Here is a 22,751-nt window from a genome sequence, read left to right on the forward strand (position 1 = left end):
GTCTGATTAGGCAGTAATGCTTTCAATTATGCCTGCAAATTGTATTGGATACATTTACCTGATGCCCATTGTTGCTTTGTAGTTCGGTTTTCTATTACATAAATGCAAGTAGAATGCTTTTCTTAAATTTATTGATGCTTTTCGGGTATATTTTTAGGTACTTGGCACCTGAAGAGAGGAGTAGTGGCTTGTGCTGCTCAACACTGACTCCTCTGACTGTTCAAGGAGTAACACACGTAGTCTCAAATGCAGTTCTTTCTTTCTAGGCTTCCTCAGTAGGTGGAATACAAACTGCAGTGCAACACCTTGATGGAGGAGCATGTAAAGTGGAGAAAGGGCAGAGATTATTCTGAGTGGGAATGCAGGAGACCCCACAGAATCAACCGGAAGCCTTTCTATGAACTGTCAGGAGCGATAGCCTTATATATTAATAGCACAAGCTCCTGAGGTGTCTTTCAGCCCTGCCAGAATTAGGAGGCAAAACCCCAAGGTTGATACTAGCACATAGTCATTTTTTTTATGTAAGCACATAAAAATGCTGTGAAATGTTGCCTGTTAAAGCTCCAGAGCACATGGAGTCAGCTGTCCTATCAAAATGCTTGCAGTTCTTCTGTACAAATTAGATGATTTAAGGATTGCATTTCAGTGTATAATATAAATTTACAAATACATTTATTTAATCTAAAAAAATGGAAGATTTTTAGTTTGATCTAGTCCTGCAGGGCTACAGGTTGCTTGTACCTCTATTTAGTGTCTGTGACCTATTCTCCACATTTTTCACAAAAAAGCGTGGGTACCTAAATGTAGTATTGGTGTGACCTAGGATTTATATATTTGTTCTGATTTGTCTGTCTTAGTGAGGGTTTTTTTTCATGGAGGTCTTCAAGCCTTTATTTAGGATTTAACATCTAGAGAATGTTTTGAAGACTATAAACTCTCTAAAACCACTGAGTGTGTAATTTCTTTCTTCATAATACCTCAACATTTTTTTTTTGGATGTTTTGTTTTAAGAGCCTTTTGAATTTGGATGTTGTAGACTTAGAACAGATACTTGTTTTATTGTAAATCTACATTCAGTGTGCCAATGTTTTTTTTGTTGTTTCAAATACGCTGTATACCTGGGATAGGTACATGGTGTGCCCTAAATATGTATGTATGTATTAAAAAGCCCCTTGTTTCTAGATCATCTGGCTTTTATATGACTGCAAAGCACAAAGGTTTACTGAATTTGAAATCCTAAGCATAATTAGAAAATGGTAGTATTGTGACTTAAGGGAAGAGCAAGGTAACAGTGCATCTATGCAAACTTACGTAAGAAATCGCAACTTCTCTGAAAGAGATTATGTATTGTTGAGTGGGGCAAAATTCTCTGAAGATGTTCTTTCTACATGTGTACTTGCCTATTTGTCATCCACAAGTGCTACTCATTTAGATATACTTAGGTTTACTCTTACTATTCAGCCCATGAATTTTGAGTGCTGTGCTGTGGTGTTTGTGGAAATGTTTTCCTCTAGAAATACAGCCTAGTATTTTAAATTTACGCTGGCACCTTCGTGAAGGTTAAATGCATAGCTGATATGAGGACATTTTTGACAGACAACCAGGGCTTATACATATACTTGCTCTCTCTACAGACACACACGCATGCACGCACATATATATGTATGTGTATACATATATTCTATGCATTCTAGTATTCGTAAAAGTTTAGGATGGGAACTTTGGATACTGTATAGTTGTGAATATCATGTCTGCTCTTTTTATATGGAGTCAATTGTCTAATAAAGATATATATATAGGCAGACGGGCAACTGGTCTCTGGCATGTAAGCGTGAAAGATGATCATGCGGGTTGTAAATATGGCATAATATTTTCTGTTCATGTGCTATCTGCTCTCTGGTTTTCTGTTTGGAGGAAGAGGTGAATCCTGGAGAGGGATAATTTACTTTTGATTGGTTTGACAGGTGTGATGAAATGCAAATATTTTGATCAGATTAACAGGATGGCTGGAGTGCTACTGCAAGATGGCCATGTCAAAAATAGACTGGAGTCAGATTCAGATTCAAAGCAGTTGTTATATGGCATGGGAGCTTGAAAGGAAGCTTTCCCAAGAAAAGCATGCTAAATTAATGATGGGAAAACCAGTTTGGTATTCAGCAATCTCAGGATGTAAAAGAACTCCAGGAAAGCAAAAATCAGCCTTTGTTGTCTTATCGGCATAGAAAACTTGTGGTTCTCTGCTAACAACTATGGTGCTTTTTGGGCATGGACTCTGAATTTTTCATAGTTTTCCATTATTAAATGGAGACCAAAGGGGTAAAACTTTCAGCCATGGCTAGGCAGTCTTACGGATGAATGCAATTCATATGTCTGTGGAGAAGAACATTTTCACTATGCATGGGGTTTATTTTGGATTCTGAGAAATTAGTTATCTGATACAGTGCTCCAAAAGGGAACACATGAATAGAGAAGCATGTCTGGAGCTCTCTGGAAAGCTTTCTGTTTATGAATATAGCAAAAGGCAATGCTTGAGCAGTTTAGCTTTATATGCTTTTTAAGAAAATTGAGAGTAATTTGATCTATCAGAGCATCAGCTTTGATTTTTGGTTTGGTGATTTTTACCATATTTAATGGTTAGATTTTCCTCCTTCACCAAGACTCGATGTTTAAATATTTTTTTTTTTTTAAAGGAACAATTGTAGTTTATGTCATTTCTCCACCTCTTCTTTGTCTAGTTGCTGTTAATAAAAAACAACCTGAGAAATACTGAGTTTTGGGAGGGACAACGTAAATTTAATTAAATGAAAGCCTCGACTAATATTGATTCCACTTTACCTTTCCCAGACCTTCATTCACACTTAATGCACTCTGATCAGTGTAATGCATAGGTTAGCTAATAACGTAGATTTTGTATGTATTGTAGTAGGGCTCTCAGCTGTGTAAGGAATTTGTCAATAGAACGCTGCATTAAGCCGCAGGTTCAGAGCGGCTGCTGTCAGAAAGCGATTTTTAGTTTCGCGGGAGGAATGCAACACTTGCAAAGTAGCGCCTAATGATGGTGAAGAAAAGTGAAGGTGGGCAGAGGGCGACAAACTGCTGCCAACAGTAGTTTGGCAGTTCCTTGGAGGGAAGTTGCTGCAGCTCCTTCCTGCGCTCGGACAGGCAGAACTTCGGGGCTTGGCACTGCCCGTTTCTCCTCCTGCCCGTGTTTTCCCGTGCCCACCTCTTTGCTGTGGGGTGGGTGTGTGGGTGTGGGTGTCCCCCCCCGCCCCGTGTGAGAAGCTCGCTGTGAGCTGTGCGGGGCTGGGAGCGGGTTCATTACGTGACAGCGTTGAGGGAAACCGCTCCAGCAACGTGTCCGCGGCCGGCTAGAAGGTAGCCCACGGCTGCGCTTGAACGTACGAGTGGTGCCTGTTACGAGGGTCCGTGAGAAGTGGGATTTTTTGGTTTGAGAGGGGAATTGGTATCCTCCTTACTAATGAAAATGTTTGTCTCTGGATTCTGTTTGTGTTTGTGTGATAGGCTATTTTAACTGCCAACGTATTTTTAACTTTTACAGAATTGGAAGATGAGGAGGAGTCCGAGGGCTCTTTTTCTTCGCCTCCTGATAGTGAATCAATAGCATCTGACAGATATGATAAAGAGGATGAAGCACCCTCTGACGGTATGTGACACTGTTTACCTTAGAATGTACTAGATTTGCCAGTTTGCTGCAGACTCGTGTAATCGGATCCTTGTGATGCGAATGCTAGTGTTGGAAATCAGATAACCAGATAAGCATCGCAGCTGGACAGTTTTCTTACCTTTACAAGAACCTTGAAAGGAACTGAAGAGCTCTCTCTAGTGGTCCTAGAGCATAGTGAAGCTGTCTCAAATTTACATGGTGGTTTTTCTTTTTTTTTTTTTTTTTAGCCTCATGGTTTTTCCTAACAAAGCATCTTCTGTAGATGCATATGTTTTTAAAGATAGATCAGTGGCTAAAACAGTGTGAATATTTGCAGTAACAAATTGTTTGTTAATTCAACATTATCAGATTCTTGCTTAATTTTATTGTGCTGCTTAATGGCTTACTGTATTATTTATCTAATAAATAATGAAACAGTTTATGTGATTGATATTTTCTGCAAACTCCATGCAGAATAGGTTCATAAAATATTAAATTAATTATTCCTACAATGTTTCCTTCCATTAAAACAGTCTGTTGTAGAATGTTTTCATTATATAAATTTTAAATTTGAGTTTGCATTTAAAAAAAAAATAATCTAGGCTCCATAGTTGTTTTCCATGTTCTTTTATTTTATATTCATTAAATTTAATGCTAAATGCGACTGTTCTGAAGACATGAACAATTGAATATTTCAACGGTTAACAAGCTCGCTTTAGCATAGTGTCCATATTTTTGAGATTCGTTTATTGTATACATAATATAAATACCTTCTATGGATAATACATGGCAATAAATTAAGTATATGTACAAATAAATTAACGATGTATATTAATTTGTGGCACTAGAAGTTAGATAGACTTACTAGTGAATGATGTTTTCTGACATGATATGATGATCAAACTGTGCAGCTCCATCTCAAAATACAATTGCTGAATGAAAATATGCTTCCTGCAACATAGCACTCCACATTTTATGTTATCCAGATTATTCCCTTTGGAAACATAAATTGCTTTTATGAGGTATAAAATTATGTCTATTGCAGAACAGGGATAAGTCAAGTACATGCATAAGTGATAAACCTTCTAACCACTGATTCAGAATAACGCAATTTTTTTTATACCCAGAACTCTGTAAAATGTGTAACAATAATAATCACACTTTTTTTTTTTTTTTTTTTTAATATTGAGCTGCTTGTATTTTGGCAATGTGACCTTCTATTGAAAAATAAAACCAACCCTTTTTGCTTTCTGGTTGAAATGTAATTATCAGTCAAATTGAATATGACTTTTAGAAAACCCAAGCTAATTTTCCAAATTACAGCTGAATGCAACTTTCCATGTATTTATTCTTGCCAACAAACATAATCTTAACATTATTTCTAATTGTAACTTAATAACATGGTACTGATTGCATAAAGGGTATGTGACAAAATTGTATGACTATTTAATAGGAGATATGATTATAGATTTGTTTCAAAACAGTTAATAAAAAAAAAGTGGTAACATTCGTAAACCTAAGTAACGAATGGCTGAAGAATGCTGATGCACGGGTATGTGAAATATCGTATGAGTTTATACAGATGGGTGATTAATTTTTAGCCTATTTTGGAAGTTATAGTTATGAGAGTAGGTGTAATAGTTGCCCAACAATATCTTGGCTAATTCATTCCAGTTTAGGTAGAAATATGGTGGGTGTGATTCTGTTATATTTAAGATGATTTTACCTCACTGGTCTTTCACTGATCTGTAAATACTTTCATTTATTGGAGGAGTGTTTCTGTTTTTCTGTTTGAATGTCCAGTGTGTCATTCTAAGCCCATTTTGATTTTAACATATATAGTCTATTGTTCAAGTCTAGCTGCCTAGACTATGCATGTAAAGGTATGTTGGGAGAATCTCAACGAGATGAATTGATCCTCAGAGGTGCCATTTGTTTCAGTTCTCATAGGCATGAATGGGTTTGTTGAAGCTTAATACTGTATTTTTGGTTTTTAGCAATCTGTTAATGTTCAATATTTAAATCCTACTCCAGAAGCTGGATTTGTAAGGTAGATGTTTGATCTTACATGGTTACCAGTTTAGTTCGGCAGGACTCTGTGCAGGTGTAAAACCTCATTTGTGTAGGATCAAGGCTCTCAGCAGTAACAGAGGGGCCTAACTGTAGGTAACCAAATTGACATGCTCTTTATTTATATTTCAGTACATTCATGTTTTTATGTAAAACCTTTTATATATATTTTCAGCTAAAAAAACCCAAACCAAAACAGGCATTACCTTTATATACCTGAGTTAGACTGGAAGGTTTGTACGACTTCTGAAAGTGTCACTATTTAACTTTGCACTGTTAATGTCAAAATATAATTTGTGAAGGCACTTGCTTGCTAACAGAGAAAGAATTACTGTATTACGTGTACATTACAGTCATTGTAAAATCCTGGAGTTTTTGTGTGACCTTTGTCTAATGGTGTATTAATTACAAGAGAGATAATCCATTTAACAATAAGTATGGGATAACTAAATTAGCACAGGTCACCTAAAGGCCTTTTGTCAAATCTGATTGTTATGTTGTCCTTTTGACTTTTACCTTATGGTAGGCACTAACAAAGTATCTAAACTTTGATGGATTATAAACTCTAAACATGATATGTATTTTTCATAATGCTAATGTAATTTTCTAGGTACTGAAAAGGTCAAACCCCCACGTCTCTCTGTGCATTCTAAGTCTGTCTTTCCTTTTAATATTTCTTTTTCTCTGTTCCTCTGGTTCAAAAGTTCACTCAGTTCCCAAATGGCCACCTAATTTTCCAGTTATTCCCTCAAGCCATATGTGTTTTGGTTTCTTTATGGTTTATTAGGTACTGTAGGAAAGTAGCATAAGTTATATCATCTAATGAAATTCAAGCACACTTCAGTGATGCTTTGACTTGATTGCTGGCAGCAATTAAATCACAACGAAGGAGAATGATGCATAGGCTTACATGTCCAGACACCCTACAGAAATTGGAAGAAGGATAAAACACAACAAAACCCCCAAATAAAATAACAAACCTGAAAACAAGACAGACAAAACAAAACAGCACTACCAGGCACTCTGTTCTTAACTTGATTTTTTTTTTTTATTGGCTAACAGCCTGATTGATAGCAAAATCATAACTTGCTGTATGCTAACAGGCAGAGTTCACTTGTAGGTTATTGTGAGCTGATAAAGGGTTAGATGGAGTTTTGATTTTCGCATTGGTCCTTGGTGCACCAGATTAATGGAATTTCAATGAGAGACTGGAGTAGTCACAGCTTTGTCAGAAAAACAGATGGAGATTCTATAGCCATGTCTGCTCATTAATACCAGTTGCCTGAAAGGTGTACTACTTCTCTATACAAAAGACTCAACATAATTGATTTTTGAGCAGGGTATTTTTTCACTTATTGATGACTAGGTTTCTTGCAACTTAAATGACAGGTTTTTGTATAGTACATTGTATAACAATGTTATGTCGTGTAAATTCTTACACCCCTTCCATCTGTGTTTTGAAGAATGCGTGTAGTGGAAAATATCTATGTCTTGATCAGTTAAAAACCAAAGCAGAGTACTTGAAATAGTAAGAATTCCTTTCAAGTTGGTAACAAACTTATTTTTGATTGAGACATTAATGGAGGAAAAAGTTACTGTTTTTCATTTAATTTTCAGGTTTCATAGGATAGTATGAAATATGGGTTCAGTGCCATGCTGAAACTTTCCTATTTAACAGTGTAGTCTTCTTTTATGGTCTCAAGGGATTTTTTTTTTTAACAGTAAATTTTTTTTGTTTTATGGTATGGTAACTTGATTCCATAGTAGGAAATGCCATTAGTATTGAAGGAACAAACTTTCTGACTTTGCAAGTACTGAGAGTGAACTGACCGCTTCTGAAGAAGATAATGTCTGTTTAGCTCTGCAGGGAGTATGTGATTAGCTAATTACTGGATCTAAAAAAGATCACAGTGAATGCTGCGATAAAATAATTTAGATCGTCATCATTTCTATGGAAGGTCTAGAAATGTTGCCTTGAGCATGTAAGGATGAAAGTAGTACTAAAAATGTGTCTGGGGATTTGTGTTCATTTCAAATTATCATATTTGGCTATAGCTTATGGGTAGAATATGCTGTTTAGCAGAAAATTCTTAAATATGGTGAGAATCTCATACTAAAAATTCCCCATAGTTGAAGTAGAGGAAGGTAGGGCCTAAGCAAGCAAAATAGGACATTTGGAGAGTTTTGAGGAATCGGAATAAGTGAAGGGATTGTGCTTTAACTGTCATCAGAGTGCAGTCTTGAAAATGAGCAGAATTTGTTGCTCCCTGCAACATGCTTTTCTTGGTATAATTTTTGGATGAAACAACAGGTTTTGGCACTCTGTTTTCATGCAGCTCCTCTGGAAAAGTTCTATACAAGTCTTTGCGGGCTTGAATCAACTATTTTACATGATCTATAGTGTTTCCTTTGCATGAACGTCACATTTTGCATTTTGATTGATCAAGTGAGAATAAAAAAATTGTGTGACTACATTTTGCATGCTGCTTCTTTTGACATTTTAATACAAGTACTGATTAAGCTTCCTCCCCCCCCCCCCCCCTTCCCCCTTCGTAGGCATAAAGATTTGAATACTGTCACTGAAGATGGGTAGAGTTCAGCATAAGACCTTATCTTTATGTACAAAGCATATACAAGTATTTTCCCACTTTCTTCAACTACATTCCTATTGAGTTTATTTTTGAGGCACTATATTAAAGCAAAAACTGTTCCATCACAGAGCCAGTTAAGCAGTATTAGCAACTAAGTTAACAAAGGTTGGAGAACGGAAAATGCAGCTAGGATTTTTCTGTCCTCTTCTCTCTCCTTTTGCCTTTCCTGTCCCCCTAGTCTTGTATTGGTTTACCACTATTTTAGTATCATAATCATGTACATGGAGAGGATGTTTGGTTGTCTTGGGGATGACAGCATTGGAAGTTTAACTGAGTTGTTCTAGGAGATTAGTTATTTGCTTCGCAGTCCTGGAGAGAGTTCCAAACGAAGCATGTGGCAGCCATTGAAAGAAGTGAGAAACTTCTTTGTCTTGTTTTTCTCATAGGTAGTTATCTCTGAAAGCAGAAAGACAGGTATTTTATTATTCCTTATATCTCTTGAAATATTCAAGCTTGATTGAAAAAGATCATACTGAGGGGAGGTAAGATCTAGGTTTACTGGGACACTAGACCTTTGGCAAGAAAAGACGACTTCTACTTTATGCTCTTATTAGGAGCTGGCAGGAGGGCAATAGCGTCAGTGCCATGGGAAATGGGAAAAGACTGGACATTGGCATGCCAGCTTTATTTTGAGGGGATGCTAGTTCCTGTCAGAATTGTTACTGGGAAATAATGTAATTTATTATTTCAATACATGTAGGTAATTCTATGTTTTCATCAATGGTTTAGTAGACTCTCTTGCTGTGTCTGAAGAGATGTTGTATGGCAGAAGAAATATGTATTGCAATGTATTATGATTCTGCATTTCTGGGACATTTCTGTCTGAAAAGGTAATATGGCTGATAGAAACGTTGCGTTCAGAATTCTAAGATGTAGTTAGTAACTCAATCTTAAGCAGGAGGACTGAAGTCTAGAATTTCTGATGTGGTATGCTGAGGCTGTCAGAGGAAGGATGCATCAACAGGGAATTAGCCTGAGATACTTGTGGGCAGTTTAGATGTCACATAGAATACAATCTTTTACAAGCTGATGGAACACAATGAAAACTAAAACATACTAAACTTAAAATATGAAGTGTTTTTTTAAAAAAATTCAGTTTATGAGGGTATTGGTGCATGTGGGACCATGCGTGCATAAATTCCCAGCTCCAAATCTGTTTGTTTAACAAATGAGATGAGGGTGTTAACTTTGTTGAAATTGTCAAAAGCTGTAAAGAAGATCAACTCCTTATTGGATAGGAGAGACCTTAAGAGTAAAGTCAGTGTATCACCCTTAGCCTGCCCGAGATGTTTCTTGGCAGGCACCTGTCTTGTCTTTCCTAAAAGTCTCTAATGGTACAACTTCAGTCTCCCTCAGGCAGCTTGCTCCAGTGTTGCACTGTACTTGCTAGTACAGGATATATACCCTAAACACTTTTTGTCAGTCTGTTGACATTTGACTCTTTTGTCCATTAAGGACATGATGATAGTATATTTCCCTTTTTTTTTTTTTTCCCCTTCTGTCATGAATATATTTGAAGACCGAGAAGGCTATTTATAACTTTCCACATGTAACTGCTGTTGAACTGTATGAAAAGACCAAGCAACTGAAATGCTTGCTTTGTTTGTTTTTAGGATCCATAGCAGTGAGTATAGCAGCCATGACTTACCTTGGAGAAGCAAGAAGTTTTTAAAGAATAAAAAAGTGCATGTGAAATATGCAAAGCTAATATAATTAATTTTTATTTAAACCATTTGTACAGAACAGAAGGGATTAATTTCTGATAGGAAGCAGTAGTTTTAAGTGAAATTTTGGCCCTATTAAAGTCAACAGTAAAGTTAAAAATGGCATCATGTAGGTTAACAGCGTGTACAAATTGATGAGACTAAAACGTTTGAACTTCTAATTATCATGATGAAAAACTTCCTATTAAACAATAAACCCCTGTGTTCTTTTAACATTTACCTTTCTCCCATGGGAGAGATGACATGGTTTGTTGCTCACTTTATTTCATCTACGTTGCTTCAGTGACTGAGCAATAACAAAACAGCCATGTATGCTCCACCACTACACAGGACAATATCCACAATAAAAAACAAATAATGACCTGCTTAACCCATTTCTTTTTCATATTAGATCACAATTTTATTCAAGAGATCTAACAATGTTATAGTAAAAAAACCACCCAGAAAGCTTGAAGTGCAATAGATTTTTCTGTTTACTTTGTATTGCTTGTTGGCCTAATGTTTTTCTAGATTGGTTCTTGTACATTGCAAATAGCTGAAATAAAAAGGAAGAGGGAAGGTTTTCCTTCAGCCTCTTTGATGTGTGATAAGCTTTTCAGGTGTGTTTTGGAGGCTGTCGGTTGTGGATTTAGGACCTTATTAATGCTCTCCTCAGCTGAGTGAATTTCTAGCTTCTGATTTCCCTGTAATTCTTCTTTCTTCCTGCCAAGCAGTAGTGGCATGTCAGCTTCCATTCTGCTCCTTACTCCTTCTGTCCCAGAAACAGACAAATGCATGAATCGTAGATGATGGCACTGCTTCGTGCTACTTCAGTGGCACCTTGAGGTGGGTACCCTTCTAGTACCTTTCCAGAGGTGAGAGGGTCAAACAGATGGTTGCTGCTCGGCATTCAAGGCAAGAGGCATCTCTTCCTTCCTGGTATCTACCATGTACGACAGGAAAATGGGTCTGCCTTCAGCATATACTATGCAGTAGTCTCGAACATCTTGGGGGAGAACAAACTCTACAAAACCCTAATGGTTTGTTTTAGGCTAGATCAGAAATATGTAAAACAATGCTTTGTGTGGTACTTCATGTTTTCCATGTCAAGGATGAGGCCTTAGAGTGCCTGGATATAGGAACCAACTGAAAAAAAAAATAAAAAAAAATAGCCTTGCAATAAAAGTAAGAATTTTTTTAAGTTTGGTGTAGGCTTTTCTTTCTCTGAATTGGTGATTTGGAATTTTTGCCCATATCTAACTTATTGCATGCACTGAAGTGTGTATCAGTATCAGTGAAGTATCAGTATCAACACTGATCAACAGAAAAAGATTTGTCCTGTATTCCTGTTTTTGTGTTTTAACTGATTAGTCCTTTCTGTAGAGGTGCAAAGCGTGTCTGTAGATCTTAAGCAAGTACAAAAAGGGCCTGTTTTCTGTCAGGTGTCATGCAATCCAGGCATTAATTTAGTGGATTTGGGTTTGCTTCCTTTTAAATAAAAGGGGAGGTTGCAGTGGATTAACATTTGTGAATTTTGAGATTAAATTTGAGTGGAAAAGTAAAAACTTTTGAATGGAAAAGTAAAAACTATGTCATGAAAAGGTTTATTAAAGTGTTTTGCAAAATAATAAAAAATTGTAAATTAAATCTTTGTGATATCTGCTATATGGGCAAATTCATTATTTGCCCTTCTTGAGAAGATGTTGCAGTATTGTTCACTGTTTAAAAATTTGCAGCAGGAACCATACTTCCTTTGGACATTTGTCACTAGACAGTATTAGTTTGGTTGATAGTTTCCTCAGTGTCCTGGTTTCGGCTGGGATAGAGTTAATTTTCTTCCTTGTAGCTGATACAGTGCTATGTTTTGGGTTCAGTATGCGAAGAATGTTGATAAGGCTGATATTTTCAGTTGTTGCTAAGTAGTGTTTAGGCTAAAGTCAAGGATTTTTCAGCTTCTTGTGCCCAGCCAACAGGAAGGCTGGAGGGGTACAAAAAGTTGGGAGGGGACACAGCCAGGGCAGCTGACCCAGACTGGCCAAAGGGTTATTCCATACCATGTGATATCATGTCCAGTATATAAACTGGGGGGAGTGGGGCTAGCAGGGGATCACTGCTTGGCAACTAATTGGGCATTGGTCAGTGAGTGGTGAGCAATTGCATTGTGTACCACTTGTTTTGTATATTCTAATCCTTTTATTATTATTATTATTGTAATTTTAGTATTGTTGGTTTCTTCCTTTCTGTTCTATTGAACCGTTCTTATCTCAACCCACAAGTTTCACTTTTTTCCTTATTCTCTCCCCCACCCCACTGCGGGGGGGGTGTGTGTGTGTGTGTGCGAGTGAGCGGCTGCGTGGTGCTTAATTGCTGGCTGGGGTTAAACCATGACACTCAGTAATTCTTCATAGATGCTTACTTGCATTACTTAAAAGAGTAGGACTTCAGAGTAGAGTAGCAGACTAAAAATGCTGAATGCCATTTTTTTCTCCAAACTAAAATTATTAATACAGTTTCTAACTAGTATTAGTCAGAGCCTATTCACCCCTAGCTATCCCAGTAATGAAAGGTAGTACCCTATAAGGATCTTAGCCTTGTTTTTTCTACTGCTGGTAGTCAGAAATAGTTTTGGGCTCATTTTGGGCAAGGAATTATGGATGATCCTATACAACAAAACAGAGGAAAACCTCTTCTGGTCTAAACAGGATTTTCCTGGCCTCCCTCTGAATATTTACTCTGTCTACCTGACCACACATCTTTAGTAGAAAAAAGTACATCACAGCCTGATAAAAACTTTCCAGAGATATTCTAGTCTTTGTACAAAACATCTTTTTGCTTGTTCCTCAGCAGTTAAATTTTGTGTTTTGGTATATGGACATGGGTGATGTATAAATACTCACAGTGCATATTCAAAGATGCAGTTAGTTTATTAAGTGCTTCACGTATCTGCGCTTGTACATCATCACTTTGCATTGAAGAGATAAGGGGAAAGGATTAGTGTGGAAAGAATGTGAATGGAGGCGGAAGGATATTTGGACTGTGTATGTGGCTGTGCTGTAAGACGAAAATGGGATGGAGACAAGTGAAGTGAAGGTGGTCCAAGTGTGTTTGGTGGTAACAGATGAATTGTTCTTTCGCAAGCATGGGTACAGGAAATGGGCCTTATTACAGTTGTCTGGAAAAGAAGTTAAGGCAAGTGTTGTTCCTGACTTCCAATTAAAAAAAAAAAAATTAGCCTTGCCTGTTTTCAGGTGGAGAGTCTAACACATTCTTATAATTCTGTCTATTTTGTGTTTAGTAATTTTAATATGTATGCATATGAAGGTGGTTGGGGAAAAGTTTGTCTTTTTGATTTCTAGAAGAGCTTTCCTTTAGGAGTGGACTAATTTTCCTCCCTCTAATAGCTTCTTCAGAAGCTAGCTTTAATACTGTATTTTAACAGAAGAATAATTGATGAAACTACCACAGACTTTTTTTTTTTGATCAAAGCTTTTTGGAATATTTTAGCAAAATGGTTATTCTGTAATTGTGTGTGTAAAATAACTGCATGTTAAGAATTGAAGATACACAAAAGAATGTAGTCATCATATTGAGTATTGCAGAGGTGGGGCTTTTTTCCTGTAATCTGCATAGATAACATTTGGAATTTTAGATTGAAAATAAAATGTGCAAAATAAAAACTTTGTTCTTACTTTTAAACCACAACATATCTGCAATTTTCATTTGGAAATATGGACTATGTGATGCAGTTGATAGAGGTGCATTTAAGTACATATTGCTTTTTTAATATATGGCATACTTTTTTTTTTTACTGTCTCAGATTGCTGGAATCTTCCAGTGCTCTCATTCATTTGAGTGATATTTAGAATGTGGTATAAAAATAATGTGAAAATGCTGTAGTGAGCTCGTGATAATTGATTTACTCCATCACACTGAAATACCTCTTGTTTTCCTCTTCCTCTTCCCTTGGGCAATAATCATGGGATCAAGCTGCCAGTCTGTAGATATAATTTCTCCAGCAGTGCCATCTGGCTCCTTGGCACTGGAAGTTGTATTGGCTTCTTTGCTGTTTCCACTGATTTTTGTCAAATGTTAGTCTGTTGATGAGATGTCTTTTGCTAGTGGGGGCTGATTTCTACTCCCACCAAGTGAATACTGGTTTTTATTGGTGTTGTAAGGGACCGCTTATATTGTGTGGGGGTTTTAGTTTTGTGGGGTTTTTTTGTTGTTTTTTTTTTTAATGGAATTTAGGACTTAATATGGGACCTCTTTGAGGAAAAATAAGGCTTTATCTATCAGTTGGCTTCTTCCACTCATGTTTAAAATACAGTTTCCTAGGATTTTTGTACTTGTTGAATAGTACTAGCATCGTGTCCTCTCACAGATTTTTGTAGATCTTCAATGTAGAGTTATGTCCTTTTTTATTTTTGTCTCCTGTAATGTAGAATTGTCTCCTTTTTATTTTTGGGAACTGTAACTTTTTAAAGAAATTAAGCATAAACAACAAGAATTTATAGGGTCTGTGTAACAGATGTAACAAGCTTTATGTTTTGGAATAACCAGCCGCCTGAGCTATCTTTTTTTTCCACAGAACTGCAGTTTTATTTTTGTGTCAACTTTTCTTTAAAAAAAAAAAATAAAAAAATTAGAAATGGAGGGTCAGTAGAACAAACGCATTTGAGTTACTTTATTCAAGCCTTAGATGCTTTTCACTACCATACAAGATATAATGATGGTATTGATAAAGAGTTAGAAAAGAATGCTCTGTAAATAGTATTTTAATGGGGATGGGAGGTGGGAGGAGAATCCTCTTGATGTTAACTCTTTTTGTAATTATTATCGTCCTTATAAATTTCTTAATTATTTGTTTTATTTTTGTTTCCTCTACTGGTCAGAAACATTCATCCAGGGAAAAAAAAAGTCTGAGGAGCTGAGGATCTGAACAAAATATGAAGAACAGAGTTTCAGATAACACATTTTTATTCTGCTTTAAAAAAAATTGCTTTGAATATTTTGGGTGAATAAAAAAAAAACCCAAAAAACAAAAAACAAAAACGCAAAAAACAAAGCCCTTTCTGTTATGTAAGTAAAGTCCTATTAATCAGGACAAGGCTAACTAATTTAAATCCTTTATATATTTTTTAAATTTTTATTTTAACCACCATTTTCAAGTGCTGTGTCTCAGATGAATGAATTATACTTATCCCTGGGCGTAAATACAAATTTTCTTTTGTGTTGAAAGTATTTTATTAAAGTTGTTCAAGGTAACCTTGTGAACTCTCAAACATGAACAATTGTGTTTAGTTAGGCTGTTGGAATACGTTTATATTATCCCTAAAAGTAGAAAATAATAAGCACTATTTATTTATCATAGTCTTAGTACTACTCTAGTGTAATACCTTTGTTAATAAAATGCTATTAAACTGGTGTTTAAATCAATATTATAGTGCTTTTCCAGCACTGGAGAAATTGTCCACTACTAGAAATGATAGGACTGAAAATCTTACATGGGGCAAGGAGGGCCTCGGCGAGTTTTTTGTAGCAGTTGGTTTGAATTAGATTTCAAGGATCTCTTGGTGTGTCCTTATGGTAGTCTTTTAAAGAAGATGATGACAGACAGGGTGTCCGAATGTGGGTCTCCTTATCAGTAACTTGACTCTGATACAAAGTGGGTATTTTTAAGGTGAGTTCAGTTGAAAGAATCTATAGATAAAGGGCTACAATATCCAAATATGGCAAGCATAGCTGAATATGCATGATCTATTGTTAATAGTAAAAGTGTAAGTCTTTAGGTTCACAGAATATATTCTGTCATGGAAGACTTTAAGGGTGTAGGTATATCGGGATTTTCTAAAATAGCATCAAATATTCTTTTTGTTCGTAACTAAGTGTGAGGATAAAATGTTGCCTCTAATCAATTGTCTGGGATGCCACCTCATTAAGATTTACACGATCATCAAAAATGCCCAGAATTGTTTGTTGGCTGTATCCTAACTCAAATATATAAAGGGGATACCACAGCATTTTTCTTTAGAATCGCAGGGAGTTCAGTGACCTTTTGTGGCAAATTATGTAGAAAGAAAATATTTATATTCATTTAAAATAACCTCCATGAAGAAATAGTCTCATTACCCTGTTTGATCAATTCCTTGCAGCCTGAGCTGTAGCATGCTGCTATTGCCATTGGTTGATGGAATACACTGAGAAGTGGCTAATGGTGATGGTGCTCATCAGGACAGGGTTCAGCCAGCGGTCAGCAACAAATAATTCAAGACTGTTTCTAAGTTTGTGGCTGGTGGAATTTGCTTCTTGCCCCAAGCCAGCAGCATTGCTGAGCTGGGCTATTTGATTAGAAGAGAAGCATATTTGCTTCTTAGCAACTGCACATTTGCACAACACACAGACCTATACTGCCTCCAAAGGTTTGTCTTTTGTGATGGTGGAATAATACTTTTCTGTTGATTGACAGACAAAAGAAATCTTTGCAATGCAGAGGAGTTTACAACCAATTTTTTTCTTTGTCTTTTGTAAACTTACCGGAGGTGCTTCTTAATTTAGCATTGCCTGATGCAGATTTGTATATGCAGCAAGACTGGCCATGATTTGAACTCCTACATTTAAGCTATTACTGCTGTGCGTATTTAAAGGACAGATGCACACTTATGCTTAATCATTGGTGTGTGCAGCTTTTTCCCCAGCAGATCTACTTAATGGAAATTATTTTTTACTGTATTTTGGAATAGATTTTAATACATATATTAATATCTCCCATGCAAGAGTGATACTCCTTTTATAGAAGATAATGATAAAGTGAAAGCTGTTCTATTCTTAGTGCTTTTTTTACTATATTAACAGAAGTGCAGCAGTGATGGCAATTCTAATAGTGTGTGTGTGATTTTCGATGTAACACTTCCCACAGGAAGTGAGTCTACAGAAGAAAATGTGTCTAGTCAGTAGAAGGTGAAGGTATTTATAACACTGGTAATCCTTGAAAAAAGACAATTTAGGAAAAAGAAAGCCTGAGATTTACAGTCCTAGGAGGCCAGGGCAAGAAAAAAGCAAACTTTTTTTTTTATGGTTTTACAGCTCTTTTCACTCCTGGCTGGTATTTTATTGTGGAAGTTTCCATACTGCCATAGGGGAGCAATAAATCGCTGATGTGGTTACTGAAATGTTGCATGAAATAGTAACTACAGTTAGCGTTAATGTGGATTTTTGATGCAGATATCTGCTTGCACATTTTCCTAAATAAAAGATATCTTTTAGCTTTCATAACTAAAACCAGCAAGTACCTTTCTAAGTGGATTTTATAGTCTGTTAAAACTGTATCTTTTAAGCGATAGGGAGAGTTAAAGCAGGAGTGCAAAATAAAAGGACTGTGGGCCATATTAGCATGCCTAATGTCAGCATCCAGGAGTTTACTTACTAATAACCATTTCAGTGGCGATTCAGAGCCAAAAGAGAAGAGGAAGAAGGCTTTCTGATATGGTGAGGCAATAATAAACCCCAGATGTCCCTCTTTAAGTCAACATTAAACCTTCCAAAGTTTTAAAACCTTTTTTACATAGGAAATGTTTTTTAGTCAGATGAACAATTTTAAATAAACCCTAATCAAAAAATGTAGGCTTTTTAGAGAATTTTGGGGCTGGTGAGGGAGTGAGACAAACTGAAAGCAATCGGGGGAATCAGCGCTGTTCTGGGGAACGGGTATTTGGGGTGTGCATACTGCTGAGCAGGAAGCAAGGTGTAGAAATGGGTGTGACTGTTGTTTTGGAGGCCCTGGAAGGGCTGATTGGGGACTGACTTCATTCTCTTCCTTGTTAAAGTTGATGTGTGTATCTATATGTTTTTAGAATTGTGTTTTAACATATTGGTAGGATTTCACAGTCAGTAGGGAGAGGTGTTAGCTTTGGCTTAATTTCTGAGACATTCAGAAATAGTGTGATAGTGTGATAAGGTGGCTGCTTGTTATGCTGCTGAATTGCCAAAGAGATGCTTACGCCCGGTTGACTTATTTTTGTACCTCAATACCTGATAAGGTGTTACCTGTGTTCTACGCAGATTTTATACTTCTTTCAGTAATTCATGCACAATGAATTAGTGTGGTGTGTTTTTTTTTGTGTATGTGTGTTTTTTGGTTGTGGGGTTTTTTTTGTTTGTTTGTTTTCCTAGGAGAGAGCCTTTTGCAAACACTAGGCTTTTTGCACAAAGTAACTAAAATATGTAGAATTTACCACATTGCTACTACCAAAATGCAACTGTGTCCACGGTAGAATGCAGTAGCTCTTACAATGGCACTATAAACAATACCCAGAAATTTAAGAGCAGGATATGAGGAATATCTCACCTAATTGAAATGACAACGGGGATTTTTACATAGGTAGATGCAATTATTCATATTGGAGGTGGGCCAGAAAGCTGGGGTTATTCCCCTCATCTTGCTAATTAGGCTTTCATTTTCATTAACAGTCATTGAGATATTGGGTGACTGATATGTATGAACATAACCGTAATGTATATAACGAATACTTTATTTATTATTCTTTAGAAGCATCTCTTGGATTATGTTAAGAAGCCTGTATAAAATTATTATGGATCACTTTTGATTGTATAGCTCAAGACAGGTAGAAATAAAGGAATGTTTTAAGATGTACAGAACACCAAATGTATGAGGACTGAAGGAATCACAGCTATGCCTATTTTTGGGTAGACTGTACGCTACAACTAAGACACTACTATGCTTATATTAGTGGCATTTTATTTTCCTTTTCCAAGATAGAATTTATATGGGTTTCTACCTTTACAAATCTGCATGTTGAGAAGGGAAATTAATCTAGTTTTGTTATTCTCCCAGGATGTTTTCAACCTGGGGTAAATTTAACTTTGAACAAGACTGAGGAATCTACAGTTCTTGTCTTTAAGCCCTAATTTAGGAAATATAACTTAATGTGTATGGCATCTTTAAATTCCCTTGCCACTCTAATACACTGTCATTGGATTTTTTTTTTCTTCCCTCCCCCTGTTAATTGCCTTTGTCCTTTGGAAACAGACATTTTGAGAGAGGTTTTTTTGGTTTTTGTCTTCCTTTTTAGGGAATAATAATGAGGTGCAGTACTATGTTGGTACCAAAGAGCTGCTTGCTATGTTTTGGAAAGGGCCTTGAGTGTCTGAACCTTAATTAAATCTGTAGGCCAGTCTTTTTTCAATTGACTTCTCCTTTTCCAAATTCTATGATTAGTGTGTCTCAGGAATGTCAGGTAGAGAATTTCTTCACTGTATCTGCAGTCAGTGATGATTCAGGTCTTAAATTAAAAATAGCCTTCAATGAAGAACATCATAAATATAAAACAAGAAGGTGAAAATACTGCACAAAAAGCAAATCTACTGAGTCAAAATGTTTGAAAACCCCAAAATAATGTGTGTGAAACCGAACAAGCTAGAACAATGGATAATTGCTTTAAAACTGAGAAATAAATTGAATCGTTCAGAACTGGAGTGGTTTAGGTTGTTGTTTGGGTTCTCCTTGCCTTTTCACAGTTAAAACAGAACAATGCTATTCTAAGGTAACATTATAATAAAGAAGAGTGGGGTTACAACATAACTAGTTATTCTGGTTCCCACTGTTCTATCGATAAGGTCATAATTTGTCCTTTTGGTTTAATACTTACATTGATGATCCTCCTGTAATTTTTCATGGATCCTTTGGGACTGAGAGTCAGTTGTCTAGATCTGATGGCTTTTTCAAGTTAGTTTCTTCATCTGTAAGAGTATTCTAAGTAATATACCAGTGATTTGTAAATATTTTGAACAAAGTTATCTTTGTTTGTTGTATTTCCCTTCCATACTGAGAAGTAACTCCTTTTGCCAGTATGTTTTATTGGCCAATACGTATACTATTGAATAAAATAACGTTCATGAAATAAGATAAAATAGAACAGTGTTTAGTCACTTTTATTCATTCAATATAACTCTAATATTGCACAGAAATGGGTTTTGGTAGTGATATAAAGACACATACTGCTACAGATAATACATGAAGAAGTTTATCCCAGAGTCTTTTTCTTTAGTACTTTGTCGCTGACTGGCTTCCATGTAGTGTTCTCTAGCACATTTTGTGAAGTGTTTTTCAATAATTTGTTGTCAAATTATATTATTTTTAGAGGATCGTAAGTTTATGTGAGGAAATCTGACAGTGCGTTAGCATGACTGTTGTAGATGCAAATGCTTTTGTGGGAACCAATATAAAAAGGAACCTTTATAATGATTAGATTTTTATTTTGAGACAGTTTTGTTGCTAGTCATAGATTCATTGGCTGCATATGTCAGTTCATTTTATGTACAAACTGAAGCTGTGACTTAGCTTGTGGAGTGAAAAACTGAAAAAGCTATGAAAATTGGATAGGTGCCAATAAATCTGTAATGTATTTTTCACATGTCATCTTATTTCCATTGGATCAAGGCAGTTTTAGAATCCTCCACTGTATGTATCTGCCCTTAATTTGAATGAGTCCATGTGTCAGAGAACCTAATTGGGATAAAAACAAAAAGTGGGAGAAAAGGTTTGGATACAGATATGCAAATATACTAGCAGAGGACCTAGGCTGTACAGAAGGTATGTAGCGGGGACTGAAATTAAATCATGTCAGTTGAAGTCAGACATGAAGTGATGTCAGCTGAAGCCCTTAGAAATCTCTTCCTTCTTTACTAGAAATGTAACTGTCAACTACAAAAAAGCCCAGGTGGTTAGGAATAGAGCAGTATTATTCTGTGCATTGCCACTTACTACTTATTATTTCCATATTACTATATTCAGGTTTTAGTAGTCAGCATTCTTTTGTTGTCCTGCTTGTTCACCACTGCAGGATACCCATGTTCTTCATGTGAGGAAAGAGGTAAAGTGACAAAAGCTCAGTTAAGTCCTTAAAGCGAAGCCACTTAATTTTTACAGTTGATATTTTGTTTTTTGAGTGACAGCAAGAGTTGAAAAAGTATGTGTTCAAACTGAGGGAAAATTTTGGCTTTGATAGTGATGTATGTCCTGAACTACCACCATTTTCAATGAGCTATTTGTATGTGTTGGATAACAGCATTTGCACCTGACCTGACTGTATATTTAAAAAGGAGGGGAGGAGGAGGTGACATTATTAGGATCAAAAATTGTTTTTCTTGAAAAATAATTTCATTTTAGATAATCAAGAATCATCTTACTGTTTACCCTAAGGATCTTCTTTCATGGCTTTTTCCTTACTTTTTCTCTGTCAATCTGATGTATGCTATAGCAGTCACAGAAGAAAGTATTCAGTTTTCTGTGAAATGTAGGAATTGGTACATAAGTGAAGTCCCAGTCTTATACATGCTGTAACCTTCCCTCTGCCCCCTCTCCCTCCCTCCAGCTGCTTACATTACTTTGAAAAAGTGTGTGGGTGGGTGCAGTGGGGGAGAATCAGTGAAGTGGCACAGCAGGCCTGAAAATGAGATGTGTTTCCCTGTAGAATTTTTTTTTTTTAACAAATGTAATGAAACCAACAACATTTCACAGCATTTCTAGAAAGATGTGAATACTGCTTCTCTGTTATGAAAAGGAGCAGTGGCGGCAAAGTAGCTCTGACTTGTCCAAGATTGCAAAAGGAATCTGGTTAAAAGCCAGGACTAGTTCTACGTTTTCTAGCTCCTGCTTACATGGTAAGATCTCTCCGTTATGTCTCACATTTTCCAGCTTTCTGAAGTTTTTGACAATTTGAAATGGATATTAAAGGGACACAGGGTAAACTTTTTTCTTCTATCCTCAGAACCACATCATTTATTAATAGATGTCATCCTAACGTGTATACAACGTCCATGGCTTTGAGTGTTATTGTAAGTGGTAAAAAGACCCTTTGGTTGGGTTTAAACTGATGCCGCCTTCTGAAGTACAAGAGGTGTTTGTAGTTTTGTATAATGTCTTAGTTTTAATAATAATATTTTAATATGAAAATGTTGGTGTTCTTTTAACTGTTTAAAAAAAATTAGCATACTCTGCTCTGACTTTTCAATACCAGAAAAATCATTTAGATAATACAAGGTATAGGACACACCACATCCCACCCCCCCGCCCAGAGCTACAGCAGTGCATTAAACTGCTGATACAGACACTAAACCTGAGTTTTCCCTTACTGGTTCATTTGAGGGTGTTGTGTGGTTTTTTTTTCTTTTTTTTTTGCTTTTATGAAAAAGGTGGTGGTGCAATTTAAAGGCTGGTATATAGACCATACCAAAAGCAGTAAAGTACATTCTGGAGATAATAGTATAATGCTTTCTATCTGAAAGATCTTGGCTAACTTACATAAACTGGTGGAAAAGTTTATGAAAGTTACTCTTCAACTTGCAAGTGATTGAAGTGATTTGGCTTCACTTTAAAAACAGCAGCCTAAAACTGAGCTGCCTGAGTATTATCATTATTCCAAAGCAGCATAATTACCATTAGGAGAGAATTGGTTCCTTTAAAGGAAAAAATAATGAAGGGAAAACTTCTTAAAATGAGTTTTATTACATTTTTCTTATAAAATTAGTCTTTCATTTTGTTGATTAATGCTTGAGTTTAAGATTTTGATGTAGGCATTTCACCATTATAATTCTGAAATATGGGAAGTCCTTGAAAACATTCCCGGATTGCCTTCTGTCTGTCTG

At 36.1% G+C, this 22,751-nt stretch overlaps 1 protein-coding gene across 2 annotated transcripts in view; it reads left to right on the forward strand.

Annotated features, from left to right (window-relative positions):
* Window positions 1-22,751, forward strand: part of SKAP2 (src kinase associated phosphoprotein 2) — a 120,560-nt gene that overhangs the window by 19,997 nt on the left and 77,812 nt on the right. For both annotated transcript variants that reach the window (XM_049799037.1, XM_049799038.1), the window contains exon 4: window positions 3,560-3,664. In XM_049799037.1, the coding sequence (XP_049654994.1) occupies window positions 3,560-3,664 (105 nt within the window). The remainder of the gene's footprint in view (window positions 1-3,559; window positions 3,665-22,751) is intronic.

This window comes from Accipiter gentilis, chromosome 4, assembly GCF_929443795.1.
Source record: "Accipiter gentilis chromosome 4, bAccGen1.1, whole genome shotgun sequence".
NCBI lineage: Eukaryota > Metazoa > Chordata > Aves > Accipitriformes > Accipitridae > Astur > Astur gentilis.